At 41.4% G+C, this 14,366-nt stretch overlaps 1 protein-coding gene across 1 annotated transcript in view; it reads right to left on the minus strand.

Annotated features, from left to right (window-relative positions):
* Window positions 1-14,366, minus strand: part of LOC139717761 (protein inturned-like) — a 71,799-nt gene that overhangs the window by 17,924 nt on the left and 39,509 nt on the right. The window contains exon 2 of the mRNA XM_071629263.1: window positions 3,909-4,459. Coding sequence (XP_071485364.1) covers window positions 3,909-4,459 — 551 coding nt within the window. The remainder of the gene's footprint in view (window positions 1-3,908; window positions 4,460-14,366) is intronic.

The raw sequence follows: 14,366 nt of genomic DNA on the forward strand, positions 1-14,366 counted from the left end.
AGGAAAATTCATGAGGTTATCTGGAGCTGCACTGTGGAGTGCACACAGAAACTACAGAAGGTCTTTCATTGGATACCAATATGTAAATACATTCGTACGTACAGTTTTACTTGAAAGAAACTAAATTGTAATGATTTAAATACACTGTCTTCATATGTAAGAATGTCGTTATGCACAGATTTATAATATATTGAGCGCACTGAACACTCTCTCAGGTATAAAAAGGTGTCACAGGCTTGACTCCTTCTGATGTGTGCATGCCATATGGATCGGAGAAAACCCAGTTTACATTTGTAGCTCACATTGAAATAATACTGTATTCATGACAAAAAGTATCCTCTGAGTGCAATCAGCTTAAGACTGGGGGGAAAATGAGACAGATGTAAACTTTCTGTTGGCCACTGGTTATAGCTTTCCAGCAGATTTTGTAATCAATGTACTTAAATTCTTGTACTTATTTGGTATCCATAAAACATTGCATACAAGTGTGTGTTTATATTCTGTGTAACAGTGAGAGACCAAAATAAGAGTCGACTCACTGGTAGTGTATAATGTACATGTAGACTCGCTAGCTTTTTATGTTCGACACAAATCAAGCCTTCTGGCTGTACAAATATGACCCTATAGAGGGTTAAGTTTGCTCAGTGCATTAGACCTCAAAATGGCAGAGTGGTGAATAAACTGAGCTACAGTGTACTGGTGCCTTTTGTATTGAATGGACACACACAGAGTGGCATTCAATCAAGCAGTGACTGTTCACAGTGTACTTTACACTGCAATTGTCAGCACCAATTTTCAACTCTACAGTAATGTTTTGTAACAAGATAAAACAGATTGTACAGAGTGTATTGTACAGTGCTTCTGTGAGATGAAATGTCATGGGATTTCATATTTCCCTTCTGTGACTTTTAGATTTACATGACATTGTAACAGTCATCACGATTCCACCTTAGGAACATATTGATCAGGAATCTCATCATTGAACACTTCCAGTGCCATTCCGCACTATACTCAATTTTGTCTTCTAAGGTTTGATTCTGTTTAAACACTATAAGTTCAAGCTTATTGTACCTATTAAACACAGTGAGTGTCCCACTGCACTTTTAAGGTGTACATGTACGTTCCTCACACTTGTTCCAAATACATCTTTGATGTATGTGCACAATGTCTGTAATCATGTGTTAGAATGGACAATGTAAAGCCTTAGATTTTTGGTTACACTGTCTAGTTTGACAGTTCTATGCATGTTCACAATAAGTCATACAGTGTGCCTTGTTTGGGACAATCAAAACACTTTGAGAATACAAAATAAATAAACATGTCAACACTACCATGGGTAAAACCACAGTCTATCAAGTTACACATGTAGGTCATGATACAAATGAAAATATGTAAACATACATTGTATTGTACAAGTATGTACATGTACCCACACTTCCTCCTCTTCCTTCTCCTTCACACTACAATGCCGTTTTCCTTCTCACAGAATACAACTGAAGTACCATTAATAGTGTGTACATGTACTACAATCCTTTTTTTTTTTCAATACCAACTACGTGCACATGTAGGCAGAACTGAAAATATGAGCTAGATAATGCAGGCAGTAAATCTTCCCTAGTTACAAGTACATTGTAGGCCTACTTTGTAGATTTGACATCTGAGTTCACATTGTGGCCATTCCTGGTAGTCTACACGTATTACACATTAATTCACACCTCACAGGATAACCTTTAACCCTTGGTGCTTTCCATACCCTTGTCAAATACTGACAAGTTGCACTGATATACTTGTACTCAACCACCATCAACCCTTATCCATTAATGTTTGCTGGAATACGTGACCCTGTCATCAGAATCGTGCACTGCCAATTTTCAAGTGATATTTGATCACAAAACACATTCCAGTCATAGTGCAATGACTGTTTTGTTCGGTATAATGGCTCCACTCAAGGCCCCCTGTGCACACTTCGAGTTACAAAATTTTGTTGGGGGTTGAATGCATACATTTTACAATGTACAAGATTTACATTTTGTAGGGGTGCTGTTGTTGCTGGATGACTTTTCCTCTACAATCAATGTTTAATATCATATCATATACAATATTCTCATTTAATATTTCTAAGATCTATAAAATTTATAATGTTTGTTTTGTGTATGTTAGTATTGTCTGGGACAAATTATTTGTATAGGGCCCCAATTTTTTTCTCTCTCTTCTTTCTTTCATAAAAACAACGATAAATGTTTAGAGGCCTGATTTCAAATGAATTCTAATAGTGCTCAATTAATCACTAAATGAAACAACCAATCGTTAACTCAATTCCCTCAATAAGAAGTTTAAGAGGATTACAGGATTTTAATTGTTTGCCTTATTGCTTACTCATCACGAGGCTCAAGAGCAAACTGAAGCGCAACTGAACATCATGGGAACTCTGATATCCTAAGCCATAATCAATACACTGTACTTTACTCACAGATGTGTAATGATTATTGAAGTTACATATTTGCTACTCAAATCATAAAAGGCTTCTTTTGTTGGGTTCTGTACTCTAAAAATGGCTACATCAACTTTTTTTGTATCATCTCCTTTTCATTCTTCATACTCTGCAGTTTGCCATATTTTTCAGCATTCATTTCGATCTAGCAACCAAAAAGATATTTGGTCAAAGTTCAAGCTGACAATAAAACTCAGGTTCCTATTAAAAGATCTGTGTACTACTTACAAACAGCTCAGAATCAAAAGATACAAGCTTTACAACTGCAGGCGCTGTCACAAATAAAAAGTGAAGCCATGGTCTCATACACAAAGAAAGATACTCCTGTAATGTTGATGAGTAGGAGAGCAGTGTGGCTACTGAAAGAGCAGTTTTTGCTACTGGTCCCTCAGGCACCATGCTTTTATTCCAATGAAGCATTAGTAAGCAGTGTACATGTACTGTGACAAAATGAATGGTAGAGGTATTGTAAATGCTTCATGATGCGCGTGATAAACAGACTTACAAAATGTTGATAACAATACCAACAAACAGGCAAACATTCCCAAAGGTAGTCTGAATCAAATCCATGATGTAAAACTCATGGACTAGACCTCTGCATGTACAAACGATACATCTTGCCACTATGCAGCACATGCTCGTCTAAGCATGCATTCATTATATTTCATTCTATAATTTGCAAACGCAATGTGCTAATGCTGCCTTTACATTATGTTCCCTGCGGCCACGGCAGTCATGTTTCAGGCCACCACTGTGGACAAATCGGGGTGGACGTGAGACAACGCGGTGAAATGGGGGGATTGGCAAACGTGACAGGCCATGCTTGCTGTGGGTGCCGTGTCCGATTTTTAAACTGTCAAATAATTTGCCATGGCAGTCGTGGTATTAATGAGGCACCTTGTATGCTGTAATAAAATGGGTGAATGCAACAAAACATGATGGCGCTAGGCCGTAACAAAACTTGGAGGCAGTCCTTAGCGGGACGTGGCGGAAAATACATGAATTGATAGTCTAGCCTGACCAGACACCGTGAAAACAGGGTCTGATAGCTAATGTTCTACGGGCGAGGACTGGAATGAACAAGACAGGAGAGTGTCTCATCTATCCACAGCACACCATGTTTCAGGCAAATGGGGATGCCGTGGCTGCTGGGAACATGGTGTAAAGTTCAATGCATCATAAGCACATTCACGCAATATCAGCTTGGCAGTGCAACTTCCAGCCACTGTGTTCGAGACTTCCTGTACCTGTGTGAATTTTGATTCACTTTGTTTTCTGTTGTGCACTTCTACTGCAAAAATATATTTTGTTTGAAATAAATTAGAACATCATTTTGATTATCAAAATTAAATATATACGTAAGTGACTTCATATCAGGCAATGTCACATATAAGTGAAGAAGAAGCGTAGCACTCACCTATTTCAATTTCAGCAGACTTCATGGCAGCCCCACTTGGCAAGAGTCCTTTTACAATCAGTCTATCATCTCCTTTCACAGGTCCTCCATTGTGATGTGCCCTTCCATTCATTTCACCGCTCCTCAACAGCATTTCCGGCGATCCCCTGCCGGGGACTATCCCCAACCACGCTTTCAGGCGAGTGCTAATGCTGTCCTTGGCACTGCCTGGAGAAGTGCCCACCTTCAGCGTGACATCCTTGCCCGTGCCAGCGGGGGAATGCGGACTCGACGACGGCATCGCACCCTTGTGAGTTTTCCCAGGCGGGGTTCTGGAGAAGAACCTGCTGCCATTTGGGGAGGACTGGGGAGAAGATTCCCTGCTCTTCACTTTCAGCACCTTCTGCAGTTGGCTGATGGCTTTCCTGTTAGCTTTAGACGAGGACGCATCTTTCTGGGGAGACACTCCCTCATCTGGTCGTCGTGGAGACTGGATTGGAGTCCCCGCTTCCAGATAAAACAGCTCACCTGAAGCTTTGTCCACAGAGCTGCTCCAGGCTGGTTCCAAGCCACTAAAGTAGGAGAGAGCGACAAGAAAAAATGGCTTTATCAAGGAAAGCATACAAAACTGCCCTTAAGAATCTCACTCTTTCACCTTTCACTTGGAGGGAAACATATACTTTTGAAATCATTCACAACACATACAGGCTGTACACATGGAGTGTCAGCAAGGTGCACTTGGCAGAATTGGAATCCCTTGCCCTATAATGAACTACCAGTTGCTTGTATACATCTAGGCTTCACATTTTCAAAACATCAGAAGGGCCATAATCCATGTACATTGTCCACGTCAATAACATGCCATTAACATCCTTGTACATATTGAGTACACATCTGTTATGTCCCATATCCCTATTGTTATTATGTTAGTTGATGCTAATGTCCCTGACAATGTCATTACAATGTCTGTTAGTGTATATAACATGTATGTCCCTGACAATGTCAGTGTCTGTTGGTGTATATAACATGTATGTCCCTTTCTTTGCAAAAGTGTCGCCATCTCATTAGTAACAAAAGATCCTACAATGTATATTTCATTTCACAGAGTTACTAGAATAACATTTGATGATACAGTGGTCACTGCTTAATCGGGAAGGGTCAGGAGACAAGTTCTTCTCCTGTTTAAGCACTCCTCCTGCTTCAGTGGTGGCTGATATTGGCCCGTGCAAACCACACAACATAAAGCCCAGTGCGCGGCATTACACTAAACCATGTATAGTTATCACACGATCCACTGATGACCACAGCAACAAGTACACAAGGGCTATGACACACAGACAACAGTGATAAAAACAGCAGGAAAAAAAAAAAGACAGCAGTCTCATAAATCATGTAATTTGGGCAAATGCATCATTGGATTCGAAATGATTAGAAATGTTGTTGCAGCGCAGCAAAAACATCGCGAAAAGGTGGCGCTGTCGACTGTGCTGGCGAGACACTCAAGCAGCATGCACACGGAGCACCGTGGTTCCAGCTTTGAATTTAGCTATGAGCTATTGCGACATACATGTGCACCGCTATGTGGCGCTCTATCATCTTTGAGCAAAATTTGCATTACAAAGCTGGGGCTTAGGTATTTGGAATCATGCTGCGATGGTCAGCTTTCCGGTTTGAAATTGCAATTTTTGCTCAGTTTACATTGCATGAGAGCTCACTATGGACTAATATGCCATGCTTATAGTCCAAGTATTTCGTTTCATGTGAGTAATTTGTGAAATATGTAAGAAGAATGCAGACATTTTCAACAACAACAGTTGCATTCAGCAGTTTTGTAGTTTTGTAGCTGTGTTCGAGGGGTCTCAGTAGATTGGTGTATTGTAACTTGTCTGATGCTGTGCTTCTTCGCATGGCATCTGGTCAGGCTAACTGTAGATGAGAATTATGCAAGTTAAATTGTATTAGAGTCTATAAGTCTGCACCAAATTGCACAATTTTTAATCCCAAAATGAAAAAGCTACCTACCGTGTGAGAGGGTTTACAACCACATCCCCACCCCCGCTTTGCACTCTTGCAGTTTACTCACTCCCACTAGTAAGTAGTATAGTAGGTGTCCAACACATCGACACGGGACATTGAAACCAACACCCTATAACACTGCACGTAAAGAACAAACTTTTCACGCATGAGACTACATGCAGTGGTTTTGCATTCTTCACTGGGGATTTGAAGATGTCAAAATATTACTGAAAAACCCGACGATAAACGAGATCAACAGCAAAAACAACGATACCGTAGATTATGTGAGTAAAATTTCAGGCAAATTGTGAGATATTTTAAGTACATCTATTGATAGAAAAACATTAGGGTGTCGATGTGTTGGACACCCAACTATAACGCACCAAGCCTGTTGAGAAACTTGCCATCTCTGCATTAATCCTACTAGATCTACTCTACGTCTCTGTTTTTTTTTTCTTTCTTTCCACATTTTTTGCCATCACATACATTGTAAGTTAGAAAAAGGACAATGCTTGGCAATTGTGCACTATACGGCCCTATATTATCGTTACCTCATCCCCATATGCAAAGGTGATATCCCATGAACCACCACGCACTGAAGCAACTGGTGAGCTTCTCTTGCTGTATGGAACGCCGTTTGACAAGTGATAAGGTCACTAAAAGCCCGCTTCACTCACTGCGCTTCTAGCTGCATAGCTGACACAACAAACACTGTGCGATCCCGATATCGCGTGCCTTTGTTCTCCGCTGCAGGAATATCGAGCTTTACATTTGTAATGTTACATTGCAGAAAATTGCCATGATCATGGCACAAAATGTGAGAAAGTTGGCAGTAAGTCTGTGATACAATAGCTTCCAATTTTGAACACCCCAGCTACCAGCCACAACAGTTACTTGAATATTTTTATGCCTCCATCATCCATCCTGACCCCATCACAAATCGCGCAAACCACCCACACAAGCGAACGGTACTACATGTATTAAATTGATTACTGTACACTACGGTTTGCACTCCCACCGTTCACTAGCGATGACGTCATGTCTTGCTCAGCGCACTGCACGCACCATGCCGTTGATCCCTACCTTAGCAGACGACGGCAAGCTAGTATCAGTTGATGATTGGTTTGCTATCGCTTTCAACTATGAAAGGTTTTCCCTCATTAGTCGGCTAGCTCTCCCACAATGCCTTACGAAAATGACATCATCGCTTTCCTCCACTGATAAGCTTTACGTTGATACCATGTACACCTCGCTGTGAGGCTGTTAGGGTACATACAAACGGGTTACGAGAGCGGGATAGCGTGCAGTGACTACACGCGCTGTACATGCTAGCGATGCAGCAAGCGAGAGATCCAGACAGTGCTCACAATACACACGGCCAATGCAGACGTGGCTCAGCCAATCAGCAACGAGGTAAGACCTGGCAAGCGCATTGGGGAGCGGAGAGAGCCCGAGAGAGAAGAGGCCAAGATATTTTTAGCTCTCTCATTGCTGCGATCGCACAGCTGATAGTCGAGATATCGATATTCTGTATGCAATCGGGAGTTGAGTGGTGGAGCGGCAGGCATTCTCAGTGGGTTTGTTACGACATAAATTATGCATGTCAGGGATCTGCGCTTGCGCTGTGTTGACTGAGGCGCTGCTTAAACTGTGTACATGGCCTATGGCATCCAAACCGTAGTGCTGTATAGACACCATAAACACAACAAACTGAAGAATTGGGATAAGATTTTGGATTTTTTTTTTCATTATTTCACAGAATAATTTCGTCAAGGCATGGCAGTGGACATACACATAATGTCCTCTGCGATAGGTTAGTTATTGATCCCCCGCATGAGATGTAAACGCGGTGTCCATTCATTTAAAATCATGAATGAAGGACAAAAATTTACCACTGGCTGTGTTCCGTTGTGTGCCAATGCACAGCACCCAGTTTGTCTCTTCTCAATCACGCCGCGCAGGGCCAGGGAAGGGCGTTAGAGCAACCATGTGGCGTACCGAAAGTCGGTAAGTGCTTTCATTACGCACACTCACTTGACACATACATACACTGCATCCCAATGCGAAATCTCACACACATGCAGACAGCACAGTACCTGAAGTGAACACATGCTGTCGAACCGGACCCGCGGTGCCTGATAGTGATAGATAGGTAACATTGTTAGAGCTATAGAGGGCCTCTTCGCGCACTGCTCGATTAGGGTAAAATAAAATCTCGCACAGATAATCCTCTAGATCTACTAACGGTTAACTCTAACGTTACACTACGCAACTAGACCTAGACTAGACCTAGATCTGTAGAAGTAGACTCTTAGTATAGAGTAACTGCGGCAGTAAGCGGCCGTGCAGCCGTTCGCGGCAGGTACAACATACACGGTAATATACCGCTAAACACAGCATTGCACTGTTACATGCACACTACACATATACTAACACACGAGCAATCAACAAAAACCAACCGGTAAAATGGGCACGATCTCTGACGAAAGTGAAATTTTCTCACCTAAATGACAACATATCACATTCAAAATAAAATTTTCGGTACTTCTTAACATAACAATTAAGAAATAATGGTCCAAGAAACTTGATTTTTTGTCGTTTTCCCGTTGCTCATGGATTTTGAAAACATATCCTCACATAAGATAGAACTTTCGAGAGCCGATGTGGGCCGCCATTTTTGTTCGGAAAGTGGATGCTACCATCGAAAAAATTCAGAAAAACATGAGAAAGACTTGCGATCTTGTTTGCGGCCAATGCATGTGCGCCCGCTATTTTCACGTGCTTTCACAATGCAAATGGGAATTGGCGCTTACGCAATGTTCGCGGGACATGTGAAGGCGTTCAGCTAAAGATCGCGGAGCACGCGCGTATTGCATAGGGATTGTATGGTTGGGGCACCACCTATCGGCAGGGCACCTTCCCATCGGCACCCTGCGTATCATGGCTGTTTGCGTATAGAACAAAAAGGTACGCACGGGATTAAGTGTCATTAGCTATAAAGACAATAAAAACGAAGAAACGAAAATCAAACTCAAACAAACCAAGCTAAAATTACACATCCGCTCAGTAACGACGCATGGCTGTGAAATTCACGTGTATTACCTATGGCCTGTGAAATTCACGTGTATTACCTATGCTGTGAAATTCACGTGTATACCTATGGAGGGGAGGGGGTGCCGATCGCAAGGTTCCCTTTTTAGCTGCGCGAAGAAAACGGAACGCACGCACTAAAATTGCGCTATTTTAAAACGGAGATTCATAATCAACGAGACGGTCACGACATTCAAAACTGCAGTATTTATGGCATATTTGAGGTAAGAATTAGGCGGATTTGTGTTATATTTTTAGAATAAACAAGCTACAGATTCTTAGTTAGGGTGACGATACGTGGTACCCCCCAACCCTACATCGTGCCGCAAGCAGAAATACTACGTCGCATATCGCCCTTATCGGCGAAAATTGTGCCGGGTTTTGCCCTGGTAAATCATTAAAACTGCGTTGGTCAATGGTAAGTTTCTTTTATGAAAACAATTGCATTAATGAATAATCTTGTCTGACTATGATATATGAAATGGTTGAAAATAATTTGCCTGATTTGTTTACAAGTTGGAAAAACCCTTAACAAAGCTTAAACTACCGCAAACGGGATATTTTACTCTAGAACTGTCTAAGTCTAGTAATAGTAAATTTAGGCCTAGTAGCTGTATATTTACTGTAGTAGGGCCGTAAAGTGCACAATTACCCAATGCTTCTTCTTCTTCTTCTTCTTCTTCCTGGTGAGTGACCGCAATCAACATGCCGATTATTCTGTCACTTTGTCAGGTAGGCCGGTATTGCACGGTGCAGTAGATTTTGTATTATTTGTTTAGTTGAATAATAGATAATCCCAAGAAGTAATAAAAGTTCATAATTCTTACTACAGGACATAGAGAAACCAGTAAAATCCTACCAGTAATTTAGATCCCTAGCCAGCAGCCTGTTAATTTAACATTTCTAGGTAGGCCCCTATCGTTAAGTCGAAGTCGCAGTGTACTGTAGCCTGTATAGGAGTAGTCTATATACACCTAACCAAACCAAGTCAAGTGATAGGTCTACACACCCGCTGACATTATCGCTGCCGCTGGCTTCGGAAACCCAGTCAGCATCGCCGCGGCCACTGTCTCCATCGACGACTATTTCTGGAGTTGAATACTTCAACCTTGACATAGTTGCAGCAAAAATACGTCTGTATACTGCATCCTATCTAATCCCTGCGTTGGGATGGTACTGTCATCATGTCTGTCTTCGAAGTACGGATGAAAATGCAGAAAGGACTTCAACTCCAACGACTTTCACCATTGACACATCGCCATCTTGTTTACATCATTATTCATTTATCATCAATAGAGGGCGACATTGCACTGACCTCGCAAGCGAAACATTGATGGCAATTTTTGCTCTGCGTATTGAACGGTTGGCATTTTACTTGGCTTTACGTTGGTGCCATGTCATGTACTTTATAGGATTAGACTCTTTATTCGCTTTTAGTGTCTGCTCTAGAAATCAAAAGCTATGGTTCATTCACCAAGAATTTATATCTGCAATCATGTTTTTAGAATTGTTCACTAATCCTGGCTTTAATTATTATCATAATGGGAAAAATGACGATACGTGTGACAGAGTCAGATCCTAAATTCTAATCTCTCAACGACGACCCATCACATCACAGTGAAATAACTCATTAATTATGTATGGTAGCTCTTGTATACATGTCTCTGTCGATCTTAGGACTTCCATTCATTGCTACGTGTTTCCTCTTCCATTTCATTTTATTCTTTTTTTGTGTGTAATTCTTGTTCACATTTTGGAGACAAATATCACCATTGTGCGAAACACATTCCAGCAGGGGTTAAATGTTTTGTGTATTATAGCCCAGCAGACACGCGCTCGTTGGCTAGGCCCTTTGGGGTCTATAGTGGTGCCATGCATGAATAAAGTGTAGAGAGTAGACGGATTCCAATTTTCTTGTGTTGATCAGGGCCGACGCTACATTTTTTGTTTCGGTTTTTTTTTTTCAAGTGAGCGGGCCGACTTTACGAGAACAGGGACATCGATCCGTTTTCACGATGGGGGGGGGGGGGGGGGGGACATTTTGCTGCCACTTCTCTACCCAATGCGGCTGACAAGCAAAACAAAAAAAGGCTTGACAGATTTTGTTGTGCTTCCCTCCCAAAATCGGCTGACAAGCAAAAACAATACAAAACAAAACAAACAAACGAACAAACAACAACAACAACAAGTCAGACCCTACATTTTCTGCAAAAAAAAAAAAAAAAAGTGGGGGCCCGGGCTCTCCAACTTACCGAATCTGGTTTTCATGTTGTACGTTTTGTTGGTTTTTTTTCCTGGGGGTTGAAGATTAAAATGGACAGTTTTGCATAGTTTCAGGATCCTATCCTAAACATTATTGCCTCATCATTGTCTTCAAATTACGAGCAAACAAAGAACATGTTTTGCGAGAAATGCTCCCCCAATAAACCGGATGCCCAGATTTTCGAAATGTCGAATAATAGTCTTAGCGAATCTGGTTTTCATGTTGTATAAGTTCTTTCTTTCGGGGTGGGGGGGGGGGCTGCTTCTGTTGTCTTTTTTTTTTTTACAATGTCACCCTCAAGAGGGAGCGAGCGAGGGAGGAAACGTGTTTACGCTGGATTTGCTCATGTCTCTTCGCGGTATCGTCTTACAGGTTCCTAATCCTCGCCCCCTGCTCTCCTTCTGACCCCCGCCAAACATTTGGGGTCATGTTTACTCCCGTGGATCGATGACATGTAATCCGCAGTCATGTTGCTCACCTGCGAGCCCCCGGGATGCGGAATGTAACGATGGTGATGATGATAACGACGATGATGAGAAAATGAGACCAACGGTATCCCTGCCTGTGGCTCCACCCTCCCCTCCATTGTCACCTGATTTGGTAATAGGTGGATTTTCACTAATATACATTGCTTTAAAAAAACGATAACTTGGTACGTGCGAGAGCACTGCAAGACGATTGCTATAACTTCATCCAAAGTGATTGTTCGTTGTATTAAACGCTGTATAATTAAATATTATAATACAGTGATGTACCAACTTGAGAATACGTAAACCACACGCAGTGATAATGTCATCATTCACTTTGCACGGCACACTGGACTCTTCTGTTCACGAAGTGCTGGGCATTATACTGTCTTGTAATGGTGAAATGATACGCAAACATGGAGTCTCATTGTGGGACGGGGATATTGAATACAAGTGCAGGTGATTAAAGGGACTGTACAGTACCTGGTTGAGGTGGGGATTCATGTTTTGAACATTCCTATTGAAAAGTGAGATAATGAGCAACCTCTTATAAAATATGAAAGAGCATGTAATTTCAAGAAGGATTCAACGTTTATTTAATGAAAATTGGTTTTCAAATGGCTGAGATATCCAAAAAAGTAATAATACCAAAAGGCGACAGGCCACGCCTTTTATTAGGATCTCTTTGTTTTACCTTGTTTTTGGATATCTCAGCCATTTCAAAATCGATTTTCATCAAATAAACTTTTGATACCCCTTAGAATTGCATACTCTTGGACATCTCATAGACGGTTTCTGAATATCTCGCAAAACGTTAAAAGCTAAATCCTCACCTCGACCAGAACTGTACACACCCTTTAAAGCACACCTGCATGTCCGCTGTTTCATCGCCCAGATTTCGAATAGAAGGCAGGTTTATTGGCGGTAAAGCTAATCTACGCAAATCGCAGCATTTTGTGTTATTTGATTCGGAATAGAAAAAGAAGAAGGAAAGATCGGAGCATTCACATGAAAGCCAAACCACTAAAATAAGATCATGACATTGTGACGCGACTTGTTAAGTGAACTATCGCAAAGGGATGGTGCAAAACTTTCCACCAACATATTTCTCATGCTATCGTCGAAACTTGATGTGATTGTAGAATCAAAAAGGCTTGCTTACTGCATGATATAACTGTGAATGAACGTACGAATATATTCATACCTGAAAAACCTGAAGAACAATTTTGGAACCTCCGTGTATCAACATAAGAAAAGAAAATCTTTTTAGATTTAATAAGTCTAAAACAGCGAAACGTCGCGTCATTTTTGCCCAAAATTCCACATTAGACAATAATCATGTTTTTAGCGTCCTTTCATGAAATCTGGAAATAATATTAAATTGGCAAATGCAGAGGAAGCTTTAATGGTTCTATCTAAAGTGTTTGCCTAAAAGGGCAAAGGTTTGATACAAATAGTGCTTTCGATGAATATTGAGAAGAAAAAAAAAAGTCGGAATATTTAGTTGTCTCCATGCTTTCACTAGCAATGATAGAATTAAGCACACACACACGCACACACTAACACACACACACACACACAGACTCATGAATTATGCTTCGCATAGATAACCCACTGATACCATGCTGTAAATGTACAATAATTGTTTTGAGGAACAAACGTAATCTTTTTGTGTGTGTGTGTGTGTGTTCTTATAAGCTTTTACTAAGACTTCAGTCTATTTGGGGCTTTCAACTGTAGGTTTAAACCACGTTATCCTGAAATCCCACTATTACCCATGCCTATGAGAGCCATGAAATCTTGCAAACACGAACAGACAAACAAACAAACAAACCAGTATAGACAACTTGTTCATTTTTTAGTTCCATGAGACACGCATAAGGTTAAATCAAAGGTGAACTTCTAGAAACCTCCCCTCACTCACAAGCAAGAGCCCGCTTGAGATCTTGCCTCTATGTTAGAAGTCCACGTAGATCGGCCTTTCAGCATGAACGCTGTTTCTCTGGGAAGAGAAAATCTGTTCGACATGGAGATCAGTTTGATCTATCCAAACGAGCGACAGAGTGAATACATTACGGAGCTCCCTAAAGACGAGTTCTCGGAACACATCATGACATTGTGTGGTGACACAGCTTTGAAGGTAGATCGCCGAGGGACATTTTAATATGACAGGTGGAATCCAGGCTCCATTCTTACGGGCTTTTCTCTCCGATACACACGACTGGTCGGGATTTTCTAGCTTTACCATTTGATTCTAGTGGTAGGGGCAAGCCGGCCCCTGAGGAGAAATGATTATTATGGAGGGTCTGCGTCACACTGGTAATCTGGCAAGATTTACGAAGATCCGTCGAGGAACACATGTAACATATCCATGTAAACATTATAAGCTATTCAAGCCTAGCATGAAAGGGGAGGAAATTTCTGGGTCCCGCATATCGTCACGTATTTGCCCTGTCAGTCGGTAGCTCGTACCTGACACAGCCACTTTCTGATCTGGCCACATACATGTCTGTTGGTATAACACGGCATGCATCCCAAGACGCCATACCACACACATACACACGCGCGCAAAATGGAACACAGTGGGGTTTTCCTGTGAATGATGCACGAATTATTGCTTTTTTAATAGCGGGGCCATCTATC

This window comes from Diadema antillarum, unplaced genomic scaffold (assembly GCF_040938485.1).
Source record: "Diadema antillarum isolate AM-2024a unplaced genomic scaffold, OU_Dant_1.0 scf00000082, whole genome shotgun sequence".
Taxonomy (NCBI): domain Eukaryota; kingdom Metazoa; phylum Echinodermata; class Echinoidea; order Diadematoida; family Diadematidae; genus Diadema; species Diadema antillarum.